This window comes from Drosophila gunungcola, unplaced genomic scaffold, assembly GCF_025200985.1.
Source record: "Drosophila gunungcola strain Sukarami unplaced genomic scaffold, Dgunungcola_SK_2 000085F, whole genome shotgun sequence".
Taxonomy (NCBI): domain Eukaryota; kingdom Metazoa; phylum Arthropoda; class Insecta; order Diptera; family Drosophilidae; genus Drosophila; species Drosophila gunungcola.
This window is the reverse complement of record NW_026453247.1, coordinates 257,396-273,593: the sequence shown is the minus strand read 5'-3', so window position 1 is coordinate 273,593 and position 16,198 is coordinate 257,396. Positions and strand designations below refer to the sequence as shown.

Sequence of the window (16,198 nt, the reverse complement as noted above, 5' to 3'; positions counted from 1 at the left end):
GCACTTGCAACGGCTTTGGTTCCTTTGTTCCAATTTATGGCCTCAAAGATTGGGTCAAACGGGTTGTCCCGGTCAGAGATGACGGCGTAGATGACATTTATAATGAAGGCCTCCAGAATGAGCCCGTGCTCGACCGTGAGCTTCCCCTCAGGGTTTTCTCAGGTCTACAATAGCCACGTGAAGGTCCTCATTGGGGTCCAAGCATGGTAGAATTTCTTCAAGCCTGCTCTTATTAATGGAGGACGACTTTGTGGAATCACTCTAACTAAGTCTTTTAGCCCCTCCGTCCTTTTTATGGCTTCCAGTTCCCGATGGGCTGGAAAATATCTGATTTCCCGTGGGTTTCTTAACCAAGGCCATGTTGGAGCTTTCCGGTTTCCTCGTTTGTCGGTCTCTGGGTTGAAGGGCGCGTCTTCTTGCCGTTAACTGCAGTGGCTTGTGGCTTTGGTCTGCCGTCTTGCCAGCCGTAGAGGTTGAAGGGAGCACCTTCTTCTCCTTAGAGACAGTGGGCGTTGGGTTTGCCCGCATGGTATTCGGTTTGTCGATGGACTTCGCCGGCTTATCCGTTACCAGGTTGCCCGGTGCAGTTTCTGGGGTAAAGGGGGCTCCATCTTCCCCAAATCGGCTTTGGCTATCGGCTATGGTTCGATCTATGCTTCGTCCTGTTCGTGTCCGTGTCTGTGGTAGAGCTTTAGCCGGGAGCGATGAGAGTGCGGTTCGCCGCGGATCTCCGCTCGTACTTCCTGACGTTGCACTCATGCCCCTTCTTCAGCCTCCGTTCTGTCTGTGTAAGCAAGGTGGGGTTCTTCATGGCCAAATTCTTAAAGAACTTGACCGATGAACGGTATCCACTGCTCTGTTTACTAGAAAGCTCGTCGGCTGAAGCGTCCATTTTGTCATCGTTCGGTGGTGTGGTTTTGGGTCCTGTCCTGTCCATCTTACCAGTGTCCCTGGAGTCCGCCAGTCCCCCATTGCCCCCCAGGCAAAGGCCTGAACTTATTCCTCGTCTGTCGTAGCGAGACCGACGTCCTCCTGGCTCCTGGTTTCAGATTCCAGGTGTTGAACCTTGGGCTGAGGCGGGCTCATAGGCTCTGTAGCCTTGCCTCCGTCCTGGTTTACCTCAGGCCAGGACAGAGGTATTAATGCTCGCGACACGCAGAGAGGATTGCTCTTCCCCGTGCCCGCTGGTGGTAGCAGCCACGACTTCCACCGTCGTTTGAACTGACATCCCAGCCTGCGTTTGATCTATTGGGACCTCCGGCATGATCTATATTTGGCGAACTACGCGCCCAAAGCATTTTATGCTTAGCTGCCAAGCACCATGGTTTCCTTGCACACAAGGTACGTGGAAGCCTTAGCGAGAGATCGCACTGAGCGACATCGGGGACCACTTGATTGTCTCGAGGCAGTTCGGGGAAGGTTTAGACTAGGATTTTTAAGACCTTGTTTGTGTAAACATAATACAATGATAGATAAGGTTTCCAAACAGCCATAATCGGCGTAGTTAAAATATATATGCAGTAACAAAAAAAAAACATGTATAATTGAGAAATTTTTAAACATTTGTTTTTTGTATTATAGGTGTTTGCCCAACTGAATGGAACCGTCCAAGGAAACGTTTGTGTGTGATTCTTATAACTGATAAGAATAAAAAAAACGATTTTGCTAGAGTCGCCTTTAGAGATATTGCTTTGAATAGTCGATATAGTACAACAAGAGTTCGTTTTGCTTATATGTTTAAGGTAAGTAGAACTTTAGTCACAAATTATTTTATTTAAAAATGCTCCTTAGTCAATTTTGTTATTTGCACCATTTATCTGGCCGACTGTTTGGGGTTGTAGATCTGTTTAACTATGAGCTTCATTGAACTCCCAAAAACAAAGATAAAAAAACGATTATTAAAATTATACTATGCCATATAGCTCCCAATAGAACAATGTTACAAAAATTATAGCTTCGCTCTTATTCTATTTATACATACTTCGAAATAAAGTTATGGCTTACCATTTCAGACTTACGGTCTTAAAATTAAATAAAATCGGGCAATGATATCAAATAACTACCATGGCAAAAATGAAGCGAAAAATCGACATTTTTTTAGTGTCTTATAAATATAGGCATAAAAATATAAATATAGTCGTTGTTAAAATATTTTATGTTTGTCAAACATGCTAGGGTTTATGACTATTATATTTGTGCAATTACACTATCGCATTTATTATTATTGTAAGCAAAACTAATATTTTAATTTTTTGATTATTAAAAAAAACTAAATGTACTCTCTGGCAACCAGTCGTGTTTATTGGAGCTCCAAAAATTTCAACGTTTCAGTGAACAAAACAACTATTAATTGTTCTGCTTTTGGCGTGTTTCCCATAAAAGTGTCTCCCAGGTTTTCTACACTATAAAATAATACACTCCACTGTTTAACAATTTCTGCAACAGAACGTAAGCTGTCAACGACATCAGACGTATTTAATATCGCTCCGCCGTGGGATTATAAATTTAGTGAAATTAACCGAAATCTAGTTTGCTAAAAGTACGTGATGCCCATGATAATTATCAAATTGTTTTAAACACTAGTATAAGTAATGAAATAAAAAAAAAATCAGCTGTGGAGTGTCCAATGCGCGTCCCCCGACCCATACAACCTTACCTACGATCTTCTAATAATAACAACAACCAGCACAATGCCCTTGTTTAAAACTGTGACTACAACTACCACATCAACTGCAGCGTCAACAAGTCAGCGTTCGATATCGTCAGTTCTTTCTGGCAATTATCCCTATCCCAATACCCATACCAATAAAACACGAAAAATGCTAACGTAGCATAACTTCAAAATGAAATTGCAACTAAAAATTAAACCCACAATCAAAGAGGAAAACAAACGCAACCGAAGTAAACAAAACGACTGAAATTAATGTGCAAAACAATCCGCTGACTAATAGCTAATTCTCGATTCTAATTAACCCAACTGCTCAATCACCTAAGTCACCACTAAGGCCGTCACCCAATATTTACTGCACCGTAGAATCAGCGTAGAGGAACCACACAAACGCAATGGATCCGTCCAATGCACGAATTGCCAGGAATATGGACATGCGAAAAACCTATTGCACTCTGCGCGCAGTCTGCGGTGCCTGTGGGAATGCACATCCATCTGAGGCCTACCCTGCAAATAAGGCATACCATTCTGCCATGATATGTAGCAACTGTGGAGAAACCACACCACAAACTATAGAGGCTGCCCTATCCAAAAAAAGTTAAAAACTCGCCTAACTTAACTGCAGCTCATAACCCAGTCACCCGATAAAACGTTTTGTATATAGATTCTTTTTCTCAGGCGTTATGTTACAACAACAGGTCATACGCCTCAACCTCTCAGGCAACACTTCATCTAACCACTGCAGGAATAATGCAGCAACAGACATCGAAGGATTATCCAAACATTACAGCCCATTTGCCTAGTAGATTAGAATCATTGCAGGTAACTACAACAAACACGATGGTAGCAAAACCTCAAACTCTGCAGGGGCTTATGCGCACTCAAAATCGTCTCCTGGAGCTTTTAACTAAACAAAAATCTGTTCAGATGGTTACACTTAAATTATCTTTCTGGAATGCAAATGGAATTTTACAGCACAAACATGAGCTTTTGAAGATCCTAAATTAACACGACATTGACGGCGTGCTAATATCAGAGACTCACCTAACGAACAAAAACTATTTTTACTTAAACGGCTGTACATTTTATGCGACAAACCATCTGGATGGTAAGGCCCATGGATGTAATGGTATTCTGACCAAGAATTGAATAAGGTAATGACCAATTGCCGTCGTTTTCTACAGCCTATATTCAAGTAACATCAAGGCACTCGAAGCGGGTATATAAACATAGGCGCTGTATACTGTCCACCGCGCTTCTCCATCTCCGAAGCAGAATTTGTAAAATTCTTTGACCTATTAGGTGACCGCTTAATAACAGTTTGTGACTATAATGCAAAACACACGCAATGGGGATCTCGACTCATCAACCCCAAAGGAAGAAAAAATTAACAATGCTATAATAACACCACGAAAAAAGCTAAACTTTATCTCTCCAGGCAAGCCTACATTCTTTTCCACAGATATTAAAAAGAAGCCTGACTTGATTAATATTGCTGTTAAAAAAGAGTACCGAAGACTCACAGCATTGACAGCTCAGTAAATGCGTGAGTGTCACTGGATTATAAGTGCTTATAAGCCTTCCAACAGCAGTCGTGATGCTAGGCATATTGAAGAACTACCAAGCAGTAAAAAAGTCTTAAAAAAGAAGTAAAAGAAGGCTTTGACGAGAGTGGCACACCCATAGATTACCTGCGTCGAAGGACATTACTAAGCAAAGCCCTAGATGATGAGAGAAATTGAGGTCAATTATCTATCTATAACTATTTCAAACTACTTTCATCAAATAGCACTTTCCACTGTGGAAAGCTAAATCAGGCATATGTCCACCAATCGGAAGTGAATCACCATTTCACACACAAACAGGGGATTGGGCTCCCAGCAACGAAGAGAGGGCAAATACATTTGCCGTCCATCTAGAAACGTCTTCAAACCACTTTCACCAACAAATAGCTTTAAGCTTCCAGTATGCTTAATCCTAATCATATTTCATTCAGATGATGTAACAAGAGTTACAAAGTCTCTAGATCAAGAAAGCGCCTGGTCACGTGACGAAATGGGGTTATTATCCTAAGCAATGGAGGAAGTCTGTCATCACAATGATCCATTAAGCCAGAAAGGACACGTCTCAACCATCGGCATATAAACGCACTTCAGATGCGGGAGATGCACTGGGTACATACCGGCGAGCAAACAACCAAAAACTGAGCATACACCTGTAAGGCTTCGGTTAAAACATATAATTTCGATATCTTCAACAAAGCTATTCGCCCTAAAAAGCTCAAAGCATTGTCTGCGGTAATTACACGACGTGGGATTGTGCACGTGAACTGCACAGGAAGAGATGATGCTATCTACATCCAGCAATTCGACGAGCTTGTTGTTGCTGTTTCTGCCTCTCACTCTCCGTTCCCTGAAGGAACACCTCTGGATAATGGGAATAATAATAACTAACTTGTCTTATACTTTTTAATTATTCTTATTTTTTTTATTTCAATTGAAGTCACTAGTTGTAGGGCGAGTGCGGGAGCCAATAAAGCTTTCGTCCGTTCGCTCTTGCGAATTCGTCCCGTATCTCACCACCTTAGGATAAGTTAGGTGCTAAGAGAAATGATTGGATTTATTAAATTTAGTGAACATTTAAACTCCATCGAATCGACTCCCTTTCGTCGTCGCATTTTCGTTAACTTTTACACAATTTTTAGATATCGCAAATAAATCAGCCGAATTCTACTGCAGTCACACAAGTTTCGCGTTCGTTAATACAAAATAGTATTCAATTTTCATGGTAACCCCGACGTGAGCATTCTAACCAAGAAAAAAAATTTGCATGTACTAACAATCAAAATTCTGCAATAAACATAATATTTTTCGGATTAGATGTGAATCGCTTTGGCCCATAAACACGCAAATAAAATACTCGTCGTCGACCCAATTAGTGCAAACTTAATTCCCCCAATTTTCGTCGTAGTGAGCACCAAAAATTAACGGCAAAAAACCTCCGCCGCAGATTGTCTAAATTTTTTCCAGCGCTTTTCAGAATTTTACCGCGCTTTTTACAATTTTCCCGCGCTTTTCATAATTTTTGCGCGCATTTCGTTTTTGTTTTCGATCGCTGCAGCGGTGCAATTGTCGGTCTGTTTAAACGTTTGTTCGTTTTTTCGATACGCTTGAGCTTGAAAGATAGCTTCCCTACAGTACGTGCGTACGGCATATCACTCGGCACTTAGCTCCCCTACACTGCGTGCGATCGGTATATTACTCGTTGGTTTTTTTTTAGATTATTTAGATTATCGAAACATTCGCATCAAAAAAAGGATGCGAGTTTGCGTTCATACCGCCCAGAGCACCGCACTTCGGCGGTGCAAAGCACCTGTTCCTTCGGATGGTAGGCCAAGACCTCCTGACCGCGGAGGAGCTTGGAACTCTCCTCACCAGCGTGGAGGCCGTGCTCAACTCCAGGCCCCTCGGAGCTCTAAGCAGCGACCCAAACGACAGCGAAGCCCTGACCCCCGGTCATATGCTCATCGGCGGCCCTCTCCTGGCCCCACCATCAGCGGCGCTCCCGGACCAGATCAGCCATACCTGCTTGCGACGATGGCGAGGTGTCTCGTCTCTCAGGGACATGTTTTGGCAGAGCGCCGAAAGCATGGTTCGCGTGGCGGACGTCAGGACGCAGGAGGGGGTGTATCGGCGAGTAGTCCACCGACGGCCCTGTTGCCTGTTCTGGGCTGAAGGACGTCGTCCCTTCATAGGGGGCGTTTTTGCGCACTTGTCGCTTTTATTTAAATTGAAGTCACTAGTTGTATGGCGAGAGCGGGAGCCAATAAAGCGCACTTGTCGCTTTTATTTAAATTGAAGTCACTAGTTGTATGGCGAGAGCGGGAGTCAATAAAGCTTTCGTCCGTTCGCCCTTGCGAATTCGCACAGTCTCTCGCCACCTTACCATAAGTTAGGTTCTAAGATAAATTATTAGAACATTACATTTAGTGATCATTTGAACTCCATCGAAACCACTCCCTTTCGTCGTCGCATTTTTGCTAACTTTTACACAAGTTACTATCGCAAATAAATCAGCATAATCCTACTGCAGTCACAAAAGTTTCGCGTACATACTAGTATTAAATTTTCAAGAGTAACTCAGGTTTAATTATTTTTTGAAAATACTATCTCCTTAAGAATTAGAGTGTTCCTATTACGTCCATTTGTGTGTGTTTCCAATATTTATAAATTGCAGTCTATTGCAGATCGTTACAAAAAATCTGCATGTAAATACCAGTTAAACAAAATGCTTCAAAATGGCAACAATGTAGCTATAACTATGTTGAACAGGGTATATATCTCGGAATAGAATTTAACTCCAAGTTGACATGGGGTGATCAGATTACTAAGTCTACTGGGAAAACTTATGCTAAAGTCAGTCAGATTTCATTTCATCCCAGAATCTCATTCCTCAATATATCAAAATTTTACCAGCAAAAACCCGTGTAATATTTGCATTGCATTGCATTTTACGACCATATGAAAAAATCGCGGTCGCCATATAAAAGATTATTAGTCCATCCCAAATGATGATTAGACAATCTGCAGCTTAAGGTCGCTTGAGGGGCGTTTGAACGCTCCCAAGATTCTTTTATTAATTCTTTAATTCTATTGCATTGGCGCATATAGCTAACGATGGCTCAGCTATGTCGGCAGAGACGCCGGCAGAGGGACAGTCGACGCTTATGTATAAATGGGTATATATATGTAAGGCTGACGGAGGGTCGCCTGGTAGAGAGGGCTATGTGAACATAGTATCACTTAAAACAGAGCGGTCTCGCATTGCAATTATGCTGACTGTCCAGTCCCAGTGCACTCAAGAGCTGTCATATTACCGAGCACTTTGGGAACTGCTTGGGTCGTATGTATGTATGTACTGTGGCCAAGTGCTACAATGTGATTGTACTTATATTAATGCATAACACCGAGTACAGTCCCTCCCTTTTGAAAAATAAAGTAATTCTATGATGTTATTTTCTTAGTATTATTTTAATATTATTTTTTTTTTTCGAATCAGAAAGAATTGTTTTGTTTATTTTATATTTTGTTCATTATAATTATGGTTCTTATTTTATGTATGGCCATACGTGATATTTATATATAAGAGAATTAAAGTGATTATGTTTTTTCTTATTTTCATTATTTGAAATTACTATGCTATCTTTTTCTTCTATACTTTCTAGTATATTTAAAGTCTAGTTCTAATTAATGTCTATTTTACATAAATTTTAATTATCGAATCGTATCCACAATTACCCATGTCCGTTATGAACGTTTTCATTGAAAAGCACTTCAGAATAAAATCTTCGAAACTTTTGTTTTGTGTTGGTATTGCCAAAATGTATTTAGTTAAATCGTAGATTAGGTTTACTGCATATTCATTTCCTTGTTCGGATTTAGGTAGTTTACCGATCGTATCCACAATTACCCTGTCGGAAGCCATTTGTGGCGTTTCAGTGATAGTCAATGGGGTCTGTGTGTTTCCTTGTTTTGATTTTTGGCATTTTCTTATATTCCTTGATATATTTCTGGTCATGTTTTTCCAATAATAACCCCTTTTTATTTTTGCTAATGTTCTAGCTATGACTGTATGACCTCCTTGTGTTGGATCGTCATGGAATGTAAACAACAATGCTTCTTTCTTTTTATAATTTTTGATAATAGGGTCACCGGCTTGAGTAGCACTACTCTTAAGGATTGTAATTTTTATTGCTCATTATTTTAAAAGATTCCATTGAGACTGTGTCAAAGATCTTTTCACCTTGTGCCACTTTGAGTTGGCTGATATTTAGTATACCGGCTTCTTTTTCAAGCCTTTAAAAGAACTGACCTAAGTCGAGAATTCCATTGGTGTACATATCGCTAACATAAATTCTAGCTAAAACTTTTTTCCATGCTTTAGTAAGCATAGTGAATCTGTTATTCGCAAGGTCGTACCTCGTCATTTACAATGACTTCGTAGACTTTGGGCCGAGGAGCTTTATTTAAAGTTTGCCTAGGCAAATCTATTTTTTCTTTTTCTGTTCCTGCGCAGGTATTTTTCTGTTTACTTTGGTTTCTGGTAGTGACTCTCAGATTATTTTATTATTCGTTTGAATATTGTTTAAGTCTGTTATAATTATTTTTGAAAGCGCGTCGGCTATATGATTGTCTTTTCGCTTAAGATATTCCACAGTATTTATCCTATTCTTCTAAGTCTAATCTACTGGATAGGCTATTGGTAGCTGGGTAAGAACAGCTCCACACGATTGTTTGTTTGCATATGTTGTTATACAAAATTCTTTATTAAAATCTGGATATTTTAGTATTGTGGGTTTCATCAATTGAATTTTAAGGTATTCGAATGTAAACCATAGTGAGCAAGTAGTTTGTTTTGCAATTCGCATTTTCTTCCGGTTGTACTAAGACCTAGCTCTGACAACTCAGCGCGCAATTCTGTAACAAGCAATGCCAAAATCTTTGCCTATTCATTTTTTCTTTAATATAATTATAGAATATAAGGACATAAAATATAGTGCTTATACAATACAAATCCGCATTCACGGCAAAATTAAGTTTTTTATATATACTGGACTTTCAAACTGTGAACTTTACTTTCTTTACTCTACGTTAATTTGAAATGAATGTCAAACTTTAAAACTATGTTATTTAGCTCATAACACAGCAGTCCGACTGCAGGCACGCAATCTCTCTCTCCAATAAGACCAACATGAGGTCTCCAACACGAAATTGGTCAGTGCTGCTCTCAACTTCTCTTTTCTGGCACAGAACCGTCTTCAACCGTTTTCTTTCGCAAGCCCAGAAATGTCTTCTCGCCCTGTCACCAATACAGCTTTGGATTCGTCTCGCTGCCTCACCGGAAATGTCTTTTCGCTGTGTCACCAATACTGATCTAAATTTTCTCGTCGTCACAAATACTGCTTCAAAAATATTCTCAGCGTCACCAATACTGCTTCAAAAATATTCTCGGCGTCACCAATACTGCTCCAGTTTCTTCGCCTACTCTTGACGCACAACTTCTGCGATCCGCTTGCTACCGTATCTGCTCCAAGCCTTCCACTTTGTCCAGATGACCACCGCCAACGATCCTGCCTCTTATTAGATTTGCGCATATAGCTAACGATCGCTCAGCTATGTCGGCAAAGACGCCGGCAGAGCGGCGGTCGACGCTTATGTATAAATGGGTATATATGTGTAAGGCTGACGAAGGGTCGCCGCAGGAGAGAGGGGTACTATGTTCACTTGAAACAGAGCGTTCGCGCATGGCAATTATGCTGACTCTGCAATTTCCAGTCCCAGTGCACTCAAGAACGGCTTGGGTCGTATGTATGTAAGTATTGTGGCCAAGTGCTACAATATGTTTGTACTTATATTAATGCATAACACAGAATACAGTGTGCATTCGATATGTGACCATGCTACATTACTCCTTAAAGATTTTCGAGCTAAGATTTGAGCCCTGGATTAAGTTAAGAATTCTTTTATTTTTACCCAAATTAATATCCAGGAATGAGCCACAGTACCTAACAGATCTTTTGAAAATGTCTGCCTCCGCCAGAACAAATAATATTATTTGCAATCGACTGAAACTAGGATCAAAAGAAAGTTCTCTTTAAGCGATTTGGAGACTATAAAACCAACATATTCACCAGGGCTTTACGGGCCTTCTGGGTGTATGCTTACGTTTAGTGTCACAACTATTTGTAAACCGATTCTTTAACTGTTTCATTTGTCTTAATTTTTTTTTTTAATATCTGGAAATGGAGGATAGACGGATGTACAAAATTATAAAGTCATTTCTAAATTTTTTGCAATTTATAAAGCATTTGAACGCATTATTACTTCTCATTTGCAACAATTGTGTTTCTCCCTAAAAGCGAAGGTCAACCACGTAACTACTTGAATTGACATCTAATGTTAAGGGAATTAATAATAAAATGAAGACTGAATAAGGAATTTATTAAGGCTATTGACTCTGTTAATCATTCTGTTCTTTAATTTAAATAAGATCAGCTTTGGTTTCTGAATAATCTATTAACTTGGATTTTGAGTTATTTGAATGGAAGAACTCAGATGGTTCTGGAGTGCCCCAGGATAGGCGTTTTTTTTACTTTACTTGTTAATGATCTTTCCTTTATCATAACACATTCTCGTGTTTTGTTGTTTGTCCTATACTAATTTTCAGTCGTACTTCAGATGATATTTTTTATGCTCCAAACGCAATGGTTGGGTTGCAGAATACCTGGATCCTTCTGCATCTTTTAACAAAAACCTATCATTTAGAGGGCTTTTAGGCCGTTTGTTGTATTATTGTGCTTAAGAGAACGGATAGGTTTACTTCAATGTTCACTGACTTCAAGTTAAAAAAAAAATTGTAGTCGAGTAAGCCAAATACATAGAATTTTAAGTCGTACATCCCTCTATTACTTGAAACGATTTCAAGTCACTCCCAACTGTTGGAATTCGTAAAGCGAACTCTATGACATACAAGCCATTTACTACTTAAACCCAAAAAATCGTGAAGGAAATAGTTTTCGATTTACCGCGAATACTTCAGTGGTAGCGGGGCAATATTTCTAAACAGACAAGTTTGGGGGTTAATTGTGAAAAATGCCCTTGATGGACCGCACACTTTTTGATAGCCATGTAGTTGCGGTTCTTAAGCAACATTAACTACACCACACGTTCTTAAAAACTCGCGGAACCATTTTTCGCCAATTTAAGGGCTAAACCTCAAACTAGACCATTATCATAAAGCGATTAGCAAGGCTTTTAAATGGTCTGACGAGTGCCAACCATTTTTTTTACTTTACTTCGTCTAAAACTAACTAACTTATTTCGTCTAAAACTTATTAAATGACCTGAAAATTAAAAAAATGGTTTGAATAAAAAAAAATATATAAAATATAAAAAATTAAAAGCTTAGTTTATGGTTGATAAACACATATTTGTTATTACATATATTGCCATCCATTTTTTATAAAGAAATATATTTTGATAAACATGTCAAACACATTTGACAAGCCGAATAGAATAACAAAAAATAAAAGTTTTATTTTTAGTCCATTAAATAATATTAAATAACGTGTATATAACAAATAATATTACTCTCCGTATTCCGGAAGGTGTTCGGCGATCGTCAAAGTTGAGATCCCTCATGGTTACTGTCCGTTGCCGCCGTGGTTCCGTAATGAGTTGATTCGAGTTATTTGACACTCTCATACTCTGTAGCCATGTCAGCTGCTTCAGCGTCTTGAATTCTTTGCATTTAATAAACAGCCGATACTCCGGAGCCATGTTTTCGTATGCTCGGTTTAATTCTTCCTCTCCTCGGTACCCGGCTTACTGCATCTTTGTCCTGGAGCAGGAATAGACGACGTTAACAATGCTGGGTTCTGCTTCGGAGTCAAAAATCTAACGGGCTGGATGGGATACATTAAGGGCGTCTGAAAGTTTCATATTTCGCGTTAGAAGCGAAAATACACCGGTCTGGACCTTCGGTCAAGGCGAAGAAGGATGGGATACTTTGAAGGCGTCGCATTCTTTTTATAATGCGTCGGAGGCGAAAATCCACCGGGCTGGTTTTTCGGGCGAAGTCAAGCCGGTTACGATCCACCGAAAATCCACCGGCCTGGACCTTCGGTTGAGAGGGTGGCAGGGAGAGGGTCCACGCACAGGACCAACTACTACAAATGTAAGAAGGCCAGCAAATGAGTTTGTAAGGCTGTTGATCAGAACAGGAAGGCTGTCCACGTTTTGACTCGACAATACTTCAGAGACGGGCTACTGGGAAAGGAGTAAAGCCTGTATCGCGATTCAGAGACGAGTCCGCGGTTAGGCACCACGTTTTGCTTGCACCGCGATTCCGAATCAAAAGTCAATGGAAAATTCCGCCGGGGCACACGCGGCTTTGGAGCCTGGTTAGACCGTGTTCGGATGACACGTCTTATATGTACCTTCCGTGATTTCGAAACAAGAGAGTGATGCTCGATCCGTGAATGACCGCCTTCTCCTTTCCTTTTTTTTCCTCATTCGGGATTTCTAGTATTTTCCTATTTCTGGTGCCCTTCGAGTATTTATCTCGGGATTATGACGCAATCTCACAGAGGTTCTGTTTTCGGCAAAGCCTAAGGACATGCCATCAGTACTTGCTTTGGCACAAGAGGTGGAGTCGAACCATGATAGGTACATATTCGCAGCTTCATTTGCTTTTTCTGCAACTCAAGCATTATCCCGAGACAGGAAAACTAACTTATTTAAAAATAAAAACAAACCAATAAATGGTGAAAAGACGCTGGCAGCAATGCCAAACAACAAGGTCTCTCTTCCCTAACAAATCTAATAACAAATACAAAGATTGAAATAAATTAAACTAAATAACAATGCCTGCGGGTACATTATTGAAAAGTGCCAACAGCAAGCCAGTGACTCAAAGTCGTGTACAACAACAACAACAGCAAGACGCGCGTCGACTGTCTTAGCTTCAACTGCATACTTAGCTATTGTCTCATCGGAGACAGTAAATAACACAACAACAAGTGCAATGTCGCCGCCCGCTACTGAGAGGGATTGGTGTCTTTCACCAGCACTGTTTACCAACTCAAGCTGCGCTGCTCCAACGCAGTCATGGAGCAATGCCCTTACCCCCTTCCAACTATAGACGCACCGACTACATCAGCTTGTGCGCTCACTAATACGGTGCCCTCAATAACAACTGTCGTATCGACTACAACAACAACAACTTCAACATCGACCAACGTGTGGCCGATTTTGGCATTGCGAGCAATACTCGCTTCTGCTGCAGAGCTCTCACAATCTAAGCAAACTTGCCTAAACTTACGAAAACTTCAAAGCACCACTAAGGCAACTTCTGAACAGAACTTTGCCATACTTGGCGAGCTCGAAAAAGATGAGGGTCAACCACCCCAAGCCATTAAAATTGTAAAGCCACAACCTATGTACATTAGAGATCAAAATTGCTCAGATCTAATTAATAAACTCAAGCAAATAATTGGGCAAAACAACTTTTATATTACTATTTTAAAAAGAGGTAATATATCTGAAACCAAGCTCCAGATCACCAATGAAGCCAACTACCGCTCTGTAATAAACTTCCTGGGTAGTGAGTGTGTAATTATTACACCCACAAAGTCAAAAGTAGCAAAGGACTTCAAGTTGTAATAAAGGGTATCGAGTCAATCGTCCCGGCAGCTGATATAGCTGAAGGACTTAAAGAAAATGGTTTTGACGTTAAAAACGTAATGAACATAACCAACAGGGCAAAAATTCCTCAGCCACTATTCAAGATTGAACTCAAACCAGACGCGACTACTCTGAAGAAAAACGCATTGCACCTCATATACAAACTGCAATACCTACTCCATCGCAGAATAACCGTAGAGGAGCCGCATAAACGAAACGGCCCGGGCAACAAGACCAAACGGTAAACAACGGACCTTGGACCCAAGCAAAGCGGAGACACCGTGAATTATCGGTACCGCACTGGACATTGGACCCTCACACGGCAAGGGCAACAAGGTCGAACGGTAAATTGGCGGACTTCGACCCGCACAAAGGGGACGCACCGTGAACTAACGGTGCGGCAGTGGACCTTGGACCCGATCACGCGAGCTGGAGAAGGGAAATAACGGGACCATCACAGGCTATAAAAAGGAGGCGCAAGCGCAGTGCACCACGAAGTAATAGTGCGAGAATCAAAGCGAGTGCGTGTACGCGAGAACAGTAGCAAGTTAATCAAGTGCCGAGTACCAGGATCAAGATCGCAAAGTCGAGACGTCGAACGACTGAGAGTCTACAAGGCTGAGACTACAACGCTGAGATCCAACGGGTGCTAGGTCGTGGTTAAATCGAGCTCAGGGAGTCCTTGCGTGGAGTCTGCGATTAAGGTGACTGGGCGAAGAGGTCGAACCTAGTTCTACCTGCTAGGCGATACACCTTGCCGGTCCCGACAGTGAGGTTCGCATAATATCCAGAGTCTCGAAGGAGCCGTCACGAGTCAGATACCAGCAAGCAGTCGACGACGAGGAGCGACGCCGCGAGAGACAACGACGATCAGCGACGCCGCAGAGCACGACGACGAGGAGCAGCAGTAGCGGAAGAGGAAAAGTTCAAATACACGCTGCTCCACGCAGTGATAGGCTTCGGGAAAATACTCCTGAGCCCATGGATATCGACCTATCGGCGTCCAGGATGCTTAAGCCATCTCAGGCATATCATAACAGGAAGCCGGCCGTCTCCGATCGATCGAGCCCACACAAAATACAGAGGGTCAGCCCCATCGCGCAGAGCGCAGGCGAAACCGAAGAGAAGTACTCCGCCGCAGCCTCGAGCGCGGCTCAGGAAATTAATGACGACGCCATTCATGAATATGACTCGGACGTTATTTATTTTTTAGGGGAATATCCCTGCTACCCGTCATCAGAGGCAGAGTAGCGGGAATAGATATAAAGTTTTTGATACATACGGGCGCGTCAAAAAATTTCATCCGTCCATACGAAGGATTGAAAGGCGTCCGCCCAGTAGAGTCCATATTTACGATATATTCTATCCATGGCGTCACCAACATCACTAAGAAATGTCTTATTTCCCTGTTCAACTTGAAGGCCACGTTTTTCATTTTACCAGATTTGTCTTCTTTTGATGCCATCATCGGTCTGGACCTGTTAAAACATGCAGGGGCGTCACATTGTCTATGCTTCTGGCCACCTCATATGGGGCTCCGAGACAGAAATGTTAGAATTTCAATGGTGCCCCGATGTCAATTTCACGAACATTGATTGCTTGGACGTACCGCCTCTAGCTAGGGAGGCCTTTATAAAAATGCTCGGCGATAGGAAAAAAGCCTTCGCAAACCCTAATGAGGGCCTACCTTACAACACGTCGGTGGTAGCTACCACCAGAACTGTTAGTGAAGAGCCCATTTATGCCAAGCTTTACCCATACCCAATGGGCACAGCATTAAAAATGGTATAATCCAAAAGTCTAAGTCCCCCTGCAATAACCCAATATGGGTAAAATACAAAAAGGGCACTGACGAAGCGGGCAACCGGAAAATGCGGCTGGTATTGGACTTTCGCAAATTGAACGAGAGGACAAAAGCTGATCACTATCCCGCCAAATATCTTTACGATTCTAGGGAATTTAGGCAAAGCCAACTACTTCACAACTCTCGATTTGAAGTCTGGCTACCACCAAATCACACTGGCAGAGCGTGAGCGTAAGAAAACTTCCTTTTCCGTTAATGGAGGAAAGTTCGAGTTTCGCCGACTGCCATACGCGCATTCAACGCAAAAATCGCGGTTTTTTTAAAAAAAGCGTTAGCTTTTTGGGCTTCATTGTCACCAACCCACTACCGACCCAGAAAATCAAGGCCATTAAGGAATTCCCCGAACCCAAAAATATATTCGAGGTTAGATCGTTCCTTGGCCTGGCCAGCTATTAAAGATTTTGCGTCAATAGCTAGGCCCGT

General features: G+C 41.5%; 1 protein-coding gene across 1 annotated transcript in view; it reads left to right on the top strand.

Annotated features, from left to right (window-relative positions):
* Window positions 1-16,198, top strand: part of LOC128264920 (dnaJ homolog subfamily C member 16) — a 208,288-nt gene that overhangs the window by 73,458 nt on the left and 118,632 nt on the right. The window contains exon 3 of the mRNA XM_053000639.1: window positions 1,582-1,742. Coding sequence (XP_052856599.1) covers window positions 1,582-1,742 — 161 coding nt within the window. The remainder of the gene's footprint in view (window positions 1-1,581; window positions 1,743-16,198) is intronic.